Source organism: Pecten maximus, chromosome 16 (genome assembly GCF_902652985.1).
Source record: "Pecten maximus chromosome 16, xPecMax1.1, whole genome shotgun sequence".
In the NCBI taxonomy this organism is placed as follows: domain Eukaryota; kingdom Metazoa; phylum Mollusca; class Bivalvia; order Pectinida; family Pectinidae; genus Pecten; species Pecten maximus.
Window position 1 is genome coordinate 31,743,505 of NC_047030.1, and position 12,609 is coordinate 31,756,113.

At 37.3% G+C, this 12,609-nt stretch overlaps 1 protein-coding gene across 1 annotated transcript; it reads left to right on the forward strand.

The window, feature by feature from the left end:
- Nucleotides 1–1,890: 1,890 nt before the first annotated feature.
- Nucleotides 1,891–12,236, forward strand: LOC117344953. The gene is made up of 6 exons (XM_033907838.1): nt 1,891–2,286; nt 8,556–8,674; nt 9,262–9,405; nt 10,194–10,253; nt 10,905–11,152; nt 11,372–12,236. The coding sequence occupies exons 1-5, from the start codon at nt 2,182–2,184 to the stop codon at nt 11,143–11,145; spliced, it is 669 nt and encodes a 222-aa protein (XP_033763729.1). The 5' UTR covers nt 1,891–2,181; the 3' UTR covers nt 11,146–11,152; nt 11,372–12,236.
- The last annotated feature ends 373 nt before the right edge of the window (nt 12,237–12,609 follow it).

Below are 12,609 nucleotides of genomic sequence, written 5' to 3' on the forward strand. Positions count from 1 at the left end.
GCCTTTTTGACCGCTGTGACCTTGAATGAAGGTCAAGGTCATTCAATTGAACAAACTTGGTAACCCTTTACCGCAGCATGCTACAGACCCAATATCAACTCCCTGGGCCTCTTGGTTATTGAGAAGAAGTCGTTTTAAAATGTTAGCCTTTTTGACTCCAGTGACCTTGAATGAAGGTCAAGGTCATTCATTTGAACAAACTTGGTAGCCCTTTACCCCAGCATGCTACAGGCCAAATATTAGGTCTCTGGGACTCTTGGTTATTGAGAAGAAGTTGTTTAAAGATTTTAGCCTTTTTGACTCCTGTGACCTTGAATAAAGATCAAGGTCATTCATTTCAACAAACTTGGTAGCCCTTTACCCCAGCATGCTACAGACCCAATATCAACTCCCTGGGCCTCTTGGTTATTGAGAAGAAGTCATTTAAAGATTTTAGCCTTTTTCACTCCTGTGACCTTGAATGAAGGTCAAGGTCATTCATTTGAACAAACTTGGGAGCCCTTCACCCTAGCATGCTGCGGGCCAAATATTAGGTCTCTGGATCTGTTGGTTATTGAGAAGAAGTCGTTTAAAGATTTTAGCCTTTTAGACTCCTGTGACCTTGAATGAAGGTCAAGGTCATTCATTTAAACAAACTTGGTAGCCCTTCACCCCAGCATGCTACAGGCCAAATATCAACTCCCTGGGCCTCTTGGTTATTGAGAAGAAGTCGTTCAAAGATTTTAGCCTTTTTGACTCCTGTGACCTTGAATGAAGGTCAAGGTCATTCATTTGAACAAACTTGGGAGCCCTTCACCCTAGCATGCTGCAGGCCAAATATTAGGTCTCTGGATCTGTTGGTTATTGAGAAGAAGTCGTTTAAAGATTTTAGCCTTTTAGACTCCTGTGACCTTGAATGAAGGTCAAGGTCATTCATTTAAACAAACTTGGTAGCCCTTCACCCCAGCATGCTACAGGCCAAATATCAACTCCCTGGGCCTCTTGGTTATTGAGAAGAAGTCGTTCAAAGATTTTAGCCTTTTTGACTCCTGTGACCTTGAATGAAGGTCAAGGTCATTCATTTGAACAAACTTGGGAGCCCTTCACCCTAGCATGCTGCAGGCCAAATATTAGGTCTCTGGATCTGTTGGTTATTGAGAAGAGGTCGTTTAAAGATTTAAGCCTTTTTGACTCCTGTGACCTTGAATGAAGGTCAAGGTCATTCATTTGAACAAACTTGGTAGCCCTTCACCCTAGCATGCTTCAGACCCAATATCAAGTCCCTGGGTCTTTTGGCTATTAAGAAGAAGTCGTTTAATTTTTTTTTAGCATATTTGACCCCTGTGACCTTGAATGAAAGTCAAGGTCATTCATTTGAACAAACTTGGTAGCCCTTCACCCCAGCATGCTACATACCTAATATCAACTCCCTGGGACTCTTGGTTATTGAGAAGAAGTCGTTTAAAGATTTTAGCCTTTTTGACCCCTGTGACCTTGAATGAAGGTCAACGTTATTCATTTGAACAAACTTGGTAGCCCTTCACCCCAGCATGCTACAGGCCCAATATTAGGTCTCTGGGCCTTTTGGTTATTGAGAAGAAGTTGCTTGAATGGAAAAGTTGACGGCCGGACGGACGACGGACGACGGACGCCGCGCCACGGCATAAGCTCACTTGCCCTTCGGGCAGGTGAGCTAATAAAATACAACAGCCGTTTTTCTGAGGTTTCATTCTAGGTAGTACGAATGTTAAATATGAGAAATATGTGCAATAAATAAAACGATCCATGTTTTCTAAGTTGCCCTGTCTCTTGTTAGCCGCCATGTTTTTTTTACCTTCGATATTGAACTCTCGAAATTTATCGCTTGACATAGAAAAATCAATTCCAGTAATACTTAACACTTGAATATTTCATAGACCTTTATGTTGTTTTATCATCACCATTTCACATCATAGAAGCGACTGATTTTTTAAAAGCCTTTCCAAATGACCACCACTGTTCCTTGTACTTTCACTTTCGACCAACCGGAAATGCAGAATATTGCTACGCGGTAAATGAAATGAACGAAGTTGCATTTAAATACACACAATTATCGAAAATACATAATATATAAAAATACATTATTGAAGTAGAAATATGTTTTTGTTGTTGAAGTATCGTGATTTGCAAAATAAGTTATAATTTACTCCAGACCTGTTTCAGATGAAAGCACTTCCGGTAAGAACAAAATATAGTTGTCCGGTCACAGTTGGAGAAGAAAACAGCATCTGCAACCAGATTGAAGGCATTTGGCCTGAATGTGAGATTGTAAGTATATAGTATACGTATGGTATTCATTAGGTAATGCCGCCTTTGCAACGATCTGGTTGTGTAAAAGTGTTAAAACATAGAAAACCGTGCCTACTTCGACAACTGACGTTCATGTTGTTTGTGGTTTGTTGTCAGTCGTTTTCAAGCACTTTCAAACTTTTTCTAAGTACTTTCTCAAGTCACTTGTAGTTGATATTATCTTTATTTCATAAATAATTTGTTGTAAAATAGCAGGTAAGTTATTCCATAGCTCCTAAAAAGTTATGAAATCACTATAAGTTCAGTGATGTAATATGGGAGCTCGGAAGAGCACATGCATGTCTACTCCTATACGTATATGAGGTCTTATTCCACCTGATTACATTGGTGGATATTGCGACCTCATATCCCCTCAGCGTGTTTTTCTTGTAGCTGCCAGCGCCCTGATTCTAGGGCGCGACGAAAAAGTGTCATAAACCATCTAAAACAATAATTCTTGTTAACAAATATGTGTACGCTTACTTGTTGATGAAGTATCAATCCATTTATGCATAAACTGTTGATGGACACCTCTTAAATATAATTATATCCACAATAATTCACTTGCAACCTACTGTGTTAAATATTGGGTCACTAAAACAACTTTGCTGTTCCGGTTATTATAAAATACGGAATGCACATAAAACGGAAAACGTAGCGTAATATTTTCACAGCGTTTCGTTTGTTTCGTCTATTTCAACTCCATATTTGGATAAACCGGAAATAACCTCGAGAGGTCACAATCAAAACAAGTATGGGCGGTATATACAAATGGGACCTACGCTTAAACGACAAAAGAGGCTAATAATCACTGATCTTGGATATAGATATGGACACACGTTGTGTGACTTTGTGTATTTATGATAGATAAATAGAATAAGGTAGGTCAGATCATATGAAATGTGAATAAAGATAACTTTTAAACGACTTTAATTAGGTGGGTCACAGCAACAGGTTTTATGTGCGGTGGTGATTAGAGGTTACATGACAGCCTGTCAAAAGTTTCCTGTCGTGTAAACCTCTAATATTATTGGAGTAATGCATGTCGTGCACTGTCGTGTTTAACAAATATCAGAAATAAGATGGTGTTAAGGGAAAAAAAGCACTGGAAACCAGGTAGAAGGTTTGGTTTATCAGGAGGCATACAATATGCTATCAGAAAGGCAACTAGAGCTGTTGGTCGTCCCAAGTATAGATTTTCGTCTGCCCTCAGCAGCCAACATCATACAGATAAGGATAAATCCAAAAATATCTTAATGAAAATAACTCGAAGGCGTATAATGAGATCTATCGTAAGGAGCACACGATCCCTACTCATGTCAAATGTGCCCAAGACAAAATTTCATATACATAAAATTGTTTCGCGTAACACAAGGGACCTAAAGTTCAAACTTTGCAAATTCAAAACCATTAATGCCAAGGGATACAGGATTGTAAACTTGGATTCATTAGAAAAGTTCCTCAATGAGATAACTGGCCATACAGTACATTGCAACGGTGCTAAAAAATTGATAGAAATGGGTTCTCAGGCCATTTCCATCACTTCAGAACAACGCACACTTGGACTGGCATCTGTTTTGGAGGTTAAGTGTGATGGTTGCAGTACTTTGTTTAAGTTTGAAACAAGCACAAAATTAAAAACTGCTAATTCATCACACTATGACATCAATATCAGGGCTGTATGGGGTTCTATTGCCACTGGTAATGGATCGTCACATCTTAATGAATTATTAGCTACAATGGACTCCCCAGGTATGACACAGAGAACTTTTTCATATATCGAACAAGAAATAGGGTCAGTGTGGGGTGATGCAGTGAATGCAGAATTTGCAGCTGCTGGTGCTGAAGAGAGGAAAATAGCAATTGAAAAGGGAAACTTTCATGATGGTGTACCCGCAATAGCTGTCAGCAGATGGTGGCTGGAATAAGCGGAGCCACAAGCACTCCTACAATGCGCTAGGTGGTGTAGGCATAATCATTGGAAAAGAAACAGGTAAACTTCTTTTTGTGGGTGTACGCACAAAGCATTGTTAGCTCACCTGCCCGAAGGGCAAGTGAGCTTATGCCATGGTGCGGCGTCCGTCGTCCGTCCGTCTGTCCGGCCGTCCGGCCGTCCGGCGTCAACTTTTTCATTTAAACAACTTCTTCTCAATAACCAAGAGGCCCAGGAACTTCATATTGGGCCTGTAGCATACTGGGGTGAAGAGCTTCCAAGTTTGTTCAAATAATTGACCTTGACCTTCATTCAAGGTCACATGGGTCAAATAGGCTATAATCTTCAAACGACTTCTTCTCAATAACCAAGAGGCCCAGGGACTTGATATTGGGCCTGTAGCATGCTGGGATGAAGGGCTACCAAGTTTGTTCAAATAAATGACGTTGACCTTCATTCAAGGTCACATGGGTCAAATAGGCTATAATCTTCAAACGACTTCTTCTCAATAACCAAGAGGCCCAGGGACTTGATATTGGGCCTGTAGCATGCTGTGATGAAGGGCTACCATGTTTTCTCAAATAAATGACCTTGACCTTCATTCAAGGTCACATGGGTCAAATAGGCTATAATCTTCAAACGACTTCTTCTCAATAACCAAGAGGCCCAGGGACTTGATATTGGGGCTGTAGCATGCTGGGATGAAGGGCTACTAAGATTGTTAAAATAAATGACTGTGACCTTCATTCAAGGTCACATGGGTCAAATAGGCTATAATCTTCAAACAGCTTCTTCTCAATAACCAAGAGGCCAAGGGACTTGATATTGAGCCTGTAGCTTGCTGGGGTGAAGGACTACCAAGTTTGTTCAAATAAATGACCTTGACATTCATTCAAGGTCACATTGGTCAAATAGGCTATAATCTTCAAACAACTTCTTCTCAATAACCAAGAGGCCCAAGAACTTGATATTGGGCCTGTAGCATGCTGGGATGAAGGGCTACAAAGTTTGTTCAAATAAATGACGTTGACCTTCATTCAAGGTCACATGGGTCAAATAGGCTATAATCTTCAAACGACTTCTCAATAACAAAGAGACCCAGGGACTTGATATTGGGCCTGTAGCATGCTGGGGTGAAGGGCAACAAAGTTTGTTCAAATAAATGACCTTGACCTTCATTCAAGGTCGAATGGGTCAAATAGGCTATACTCTTCAAACAACTTCTTCTCAATAACCAAGAGGCCAAGGGACTTGATATTGGGCCTGTAGCATGCTAGGGTAAAGGGCTACAAAGTTTGTTCAAATAAATGACGTTGACCTTCATTCAAGGTCACATTGGTCAAATAGGCTATAATCTTCAAATGTCTTCTTCTCAATAACCAAGAGGCCTAGGGACTTGATATTGGACCTGTAGCATGCTTGGGTGAAGGGCTACAAAGTTTGTTCAAATAAATGACCTTGACCTTCATTCAAGGTCACATTGGTCAAATAGGCTATACTCTTCAAACAACTTCTTCTCAATAACCAAGAGGCCAAGGGACTTGATATTGGGCCTGTAGCATGCTAGGATGAAGGGCTACAAAGTTTGTTCAAATAAATGACCTTGACCTTCATTCAAGGTCACATGGGTCAAATGGGCTATATTCTTCAAACAACTTCTTCTCAATAACCAAGAGGCCCAGGGACTTGGTATTGGGTCTGTAGCATGCTTGGGTGAAGGGCTACCAAGTTTGTTCAAATAAAGACCTTGACCTTCATTCAAGGTCATATTGGTCAAATAGGCTATATTCTTCAAATGACTTCTTCTTAATAACCAAAAGGCCCAGGGACTTGATATTGGGTCTGTAGCATGCTGGGGTGAAGGGCTACAAAGTTTGTTCAAATTAATGACCCTTGACCTACATTTAAGGTCACAGGGGTGAAATCGGCTTAAATCTGTAAACAATAATTTTGCGATAGCCAAGAGCCTCGTAGACCAGATATTAGGCCAATAAAATGCTGGAATGAAGGACTAGAAAATTTATTAATATGAATAAACCTAGCTTACTATGATAATCAGCATAGTATCTGTAGAAATGACCTCAATCAACTTCAAAGTTGCTGTAGAGCCAGGTGAGCGATACAGGCCCATTGGGCCTCTTGTTATATATGCTCCAAAGCAGAAAATGAGCATGTGGTCCCTAAACCTCATGTATGCTATCAAAACTGGCATAAAAGTTCATAGGCCATGGAGGCAGATGCTATAGTGGAAGGCTTCCAAAAAGCAGAAAGCATGCATGGGGTGCGTTACATGCAACTTGTTGGTGATGGGGACTCCTCTGTGTATGCTCGTATACAGGAAGATGTTCCCATCTGGGGTAAACATGTTCAAAAGGTAGAATTTATGTGCTAATCATATTTGCAAGTGTTTCCGTGGCAGTCTGGAGAAACTTGTAGAGGATAATTCTCACTATAAATGCAAGGACAAACTTACAAAAGCTACGCGGATTAGACTTATTTCTGCGGTTAGGTGTGCGATAAGGGTGAGATCTGCAGAAACCAACAAATTTGAAGCATCCCAAAAACTGAAGCATGATATTACAAATAGTGTGCACCATGTATTTGGATTTCACGCCAACTGCTCAGATTTTTGTAAGGCCAAGTCAACAGATATTCTTCCTTCACCGTTGATTTCTGACACCATAACCAATGACACATGTACAACAGCAAGAAGCCAAAACGACTGTGTAGAAGTTTGTAGTGACCAGGTAAATATGTGGCAAGAAGGTACATCATTGGAAGCCCAGGAACAGTCCCGTCACTCTACAAACTTAGATTATTGTAACCTTGACAGCATTATGCTAGCTGACATCTCATTACTGTTAGAGCGCATTGCAACAAAGAGTGACCGCTTAATAACAAACACAACAACCAATCTAGCTGAATCTTGGATGCATGTCCGGTCTAAGTTTGATGGTGGAAAGTTATATAATATATGTAACAGAGGTTCGTGGAACACTAGATGCCTAGGAGGAGCTCTCCGATTAAATGTTGGTCCGCAATGGTCCCCTAAACTCTGGCAATCCACCACCAACTCCACACCAGGTTACCATTTCTGCAAATTATACCAGCAACGAGAAATTCAACTTGACCACTCTACTACATCCAAGAAAAGACCCGGAGCAAGTGCATCTAGATGGAAAAGAAAAATATCCTCTTTAAAACAGTCAACAACCAAATCAGCACGAGAGTCATATGGGAGTGAGGCACTTGATTCAACAACCAGATGTGTCAACTTCAGATCGTGAAATTGTCCAAGACATATTTCTTAAAAATCATGTCAACATCAGCAAAGAAAGGATTTCTGCAGTCGAAAAGCTTACACGATCACAGTCTTCTTCTAGTGTTTGGCATACTGAGCGACGTGTAAGGGTTACCTCATCCATGTTTGGAAGCATAATTAAGCGTCGACCGAAAATACCTGTAAAACCTCTGGTACGTCGATTACTCTATAGTACTTTCAAAGGAAACTGCCACACAAGAAAAGGTCTGAAGGATGAACGAGTTACAACACAAGAGTACATTTTGAAAAAGGCATCGGAGGGAACCAATGTACAAGTGTCTAAATCCGGATTAGTTATTTCAGATCACCACAAATACTTAGCATAAGCCCAGATGGAATAGTGACTGTATCCAATGGTGAAAGTGGACTAATTGAGATAAAGAATTTGCTTCATTCTAAGCCAATAAATTTGGATCAAGCTGTAAAAACACCAGGATTCTGTCTGACAGCCAATGCTTCAAACCAGCTGAGTCTCAAGAAATCCCATGATTATTTTTATCAATGCCAAGGATTGTTAGCAATCACTGACCTACCTTGGATTGATTTCATTGTAAGAACAGTAAACCCATACCAGATGCATGTGGAAAGAATTGTCCGAGATAAGCCCTTTTTTGATCAACAAATGTTGCCTAAGCTCCATTCCTTCTACTTTAAAGTGTTATTACCAGAATTGTCAATGCCACGAGAAGGGAAATTTCCTGGAATTAGAGAACCAGGTGTTTGGGTAAGCGTTAGTATAATAACAAATAAATACTGTACATCTAAACTCAACAGTCAAGGGACAAGACATGATAACTAAAACTATAGAAAGTCATGAACACGAACCTGCATAAAAACTAGAGGTGAAATCAGGTGTTTCAGAAGGATAAATTAGGATTTATATTATATAAATAAGTTATCATATACCGCTATGCTTATATGTTTTCATAATGATTGTATAAATTAACCATGTATACGATTAATATCCTATATTTCGTTCTATTTGTTTTGCAGTTCATACCAACAGACATTTCACAGAAATGGCAGAGTGAGAAAGATGAATGTCCATTATCCAACAGAAATCCATCCAATGTCTCTCTAAGTAGTGCCAAGAAACCTGTGTTGAGCAGAAGGTATCATTCTTTTATTTATTATTATTATTATATTTTATATAATTGCAATTCTCCTATGAGTGCTACATGTTACGTCACTCCCAGCCAGTGGGATAACTCGACAAGGTTATCCAACAGTGTTGGAGAACCGCTTGTGACTGACGTCATAATTCAATTTCCAATTGTGACGTCACTTTTACCAAAGAAGTGACGTCACAATGCGAATATTTTTTTGATTTAACAATAGAATTGAGCATGTTTTTCTCCAAATTCAGAGGAGAAACCAAATTTCCACCCTCGTCTATGTGAAATATGGATTATATTCACTCTCGTTAGTTAAGTCTCAAGCATAACCCACTCGACAAGTCTCGTGGGTTATACTTGAAAATTAACTAACATGACTGAATATAATCCATAATTCACTGTGACTCGTTAGATATTAGCTATTCTCCAATTCTTTAATTTTGTAATTTTTAATTTTAATTTTAATTGGTATTTTCTGTATGCTTTTATATATTGTCAGCAAAAACAATAGCTGTGCATGATATAATTATGATCTATGATTTATTTATTCGTTATTATGATGATTTTTTTTTTACCACATCCAGTTCATCGCATTCTGCCAATTCTGTATCTCCTAACAATGGACCACCATCTTCACAGAAACGACAGAGACAGATACATGATTGTCCATCATCTTCACACTCCATAGTCTCGCTTAGAAGTGCCAAGAAACCTGTGTTGAGCACAAGGTATAATTCTTTTATTAGCTCCTCTTGCAGAAACGCCCATATGAAATCAAATGAAACAAGATATCACAGAGGGATCTTGGCATCCACCATCGAAAGACTGTTCTTTTCCCGTATTTTTTGTCTCAACATCATGTTTGAAATTTAAAGCAGTAATTGTGCTGTGATCTCATTCACAGAACAAGGCGATCATTCATCACAAATTTCATAACAATTCCTTCAGTACTTTCTGCGATATAGTGGTAAAAAACTCTAATTGTCAAAATCCAAGATGGCTGTCAGTCAGCCATGTTGGATTCTGACCCTCTGAAAATGTGTTATGATAAATACACAAACAAAAATTACAACTAAACACGCTGTAAAAAGAATACTTAGCTTGTGTGTAGATACGATAGGAATGACATTCTTCTTTGTCCGCGATTAATTTTTCAAACTGACGTCAACACATTCAGTACATGACGTCATCTACTTATGACGTCATATTTGCGATATTTTGTTACCGACAAAGATTCCATAAAGAAATAAAAACCCAATCAACCGAAAGTGATGTAAAAACACTACATTGTTGGTATGTGTTTATATGTTAAAATATGTTTATAAATATGTATATGTGTATTTTTAAATAAATAACCGAAAACCAATCTTGAAAAGTATATATACATACACATACACCTAAAAGCAACAGTAATTCCTGAGTTACATCAAATGATCTATGATTATGAGTTTTTATTATCAATTATTTATATATTCTTTATCATGATGTACATGTATGATAGATGATTTTTTTTCAGGTTAGATACACCATCCAATTCACCACATTCTGCCAATTCTGGGCCATCATATAAGAGCAGGTAACTTTATTGAATGTATCCTAACCTTGCAGGAAAATATAACATAGGAGTTTTTTCAGACATATAAAAACTTTAAATCACTAAAACATTGGTCATGCGCTAAAACATGACTCATGCACCATGAAAAACTGAATTTTTCTGCCTTAATCACATGGCTATGGGTAAAATACATATAGGATATTCAATGGTTTCCCATTTACCGGTAATATAAAATATATTTCACGAGTATGACAGATTTTGTTTATATTTTCACGAGTGCATAGCACGAGTGTAAAATATTGATAAAATCTGTCATACGAGTGAAATGGTTGTTATATTAAATGGGAAATTGTTTAATTTTCTGTTTATTGCATTTGCTGTTTAACTTGAAATGCATTTCTTGTTATCTGAATGCATATAGTCTAGATCTAGAATGTATCTTAGGTGAATGCATTGAATTCAAGAAATTCTATACATGTATCATCACTAGTGATGATATAAGATATAAGATTTCTACAGTGTATTTCATAGTGAAAATAACTTATTGATAATTTTCTATATTTCAATAGTAAAAATTTAATAAAGTACTTTATAACATGCAATACATCAGTACTATATAGTATTGTGAATATTGTTATAATTTATAATATTATGAGATATTCTTTGTTTCAGGCGCAGTGCTTCAAGCAAGGTTAACTTTCTTGGCAGAAGAATTGCCCATAAGTGGAATATTGAAGAAGATACGAACAAACAGCGGTGGTTTAATGGTACAGTGCTCAGTGTGGTGAGCGGAAAAGACGGGAATGTGGATGCAGTTTATGAAATTCTCTATGATGGGGACAGTGATTCTTATGAAGTGGACAACCTACGTAAAGATTACAGTGAATCATCTGTTAGATTCATTGATGTGTAAATAGCCTGTACGTACTTTTATGGGTACAATTTTCATTGTTTATTATTATATTGGCATTGCTAAACTTGGTAACTCGAGATCTTGTCTTCTTTTAATACTGTTCATAAAACAATATGAGAGTGATATTTATATGTTTATATATATTATATATATCATATATATTATTATATTATATTGTATTATTTATATTATAATTTATAATATTATGTGATATTCTTTGTTTCAGGTGCAGTGCTTCAAGAAAGTTAACTTTCTTGGCAGAAGAATTGCCCATAAGTGGAATATTGAAGAAGATACCAACAAACAACGGTGGTTTGATGGTACAATAAGTTTCAATGCTTTTTTGAGCCCTTTATGATAAATATTATTTTTTATATTGTTTTTGTTAAATAATTACTCTTAAGATTGTGAAATAAATGAGTTGTCCTCTATTAAATTTTTGTGTAATTTCAGTAGGGGGGATAACTCTTACATTGTACATGTTTGCCTTGTCATCTATAGGTGACCATACATTTGAAAAAGTAGTTCCAATATGGCTAACATTCAAGATTGATTTTTCTTATACACCACAACTTTACTTCACATATTTAGTGGGAAAAATAATTAGGAATAAGAATGTAAAGGTCCTACTACCTGCATCTGGGAAGGATGTTGCTGTTATACTATATTTTTTTGATTTCCAAAGAATGTATAAAGTATATAATGTGTTTTCCCAAAACAAGTCACTTTAGTGAAGTTCTTGAATAAGAACTGTTTTCACTTACCGAAACCCTGTTAAGTTAATTCTGCTGGTTCTAAGGATTACAGTGATATGCAACATCAATATATTTATTGTTTTTTTTTCATAGATAAATGCCTTGGAAAATACAATCCTATTTAACTACACATGAACCTTAAGATTTACATATGCATGTCCATCTTTATAATACACATCAACCTTAACCTGCCAGAGATTAACGTTTGTATTGACATTTTTCTCCTATATAAAATAAGCAGAAAATGGGATAGAATGTAAAGTATAGGATGCCGCCAATGGCTAGTGTAGCCTACGATCAACCTGTAAAGGTACAGTTGAGTGTAGACTAAAGGAGTCCTATCAGGCCCCAATCCTACCTGGGTCCACGTGTATCACATGTACCTGTAACCAAGTACATATATACAATAAGTTTATAGATAGATGTATACTCTTATACATTTAGACTCCTTAAACATGTAACAATAAGATATGTGTTACTGTTTTATCTTTGTATATATATCATCTTATTATTTTGTTGGTTCATTTTTCGTTGGTTAACTAACAGCATCTTATATATTAGTTAACCCTATATATAAAATGAATAGATCTGGCACTTCGTTGAAAAATGTATGATAGCATTCCTTTGATTTGAAGAGTTTTAACAAGCCACGTCAATTAGTAGAAAATTGGCAGTTTGTGGTCTCTCAAAATGTAGAGTTTGATTGTGT

Coding starts and splice junctions, on each gene's coding strand:
- LOC117344953 (XM_033907838.1), top strand. CDS start 2,182: ATGAAAGCACTTCCGGTAAGAACAAAATATAGTTGTCCGGTCACAGTT. Junction 9,406..10,193: donor AAACCTGTGTTGAGCACAAG/GTATAATTCTTT, acceptor ATTTTTTTTCAG/GTTAGATACACCATCCAATT. Junction 10,254..10,904: donor GGGCCATCATATAAGAGCAG/GTAACTTTATTG, acceptor TCTTTGTTTCAG/GCGCAGTGCTTCAAGCAAGG.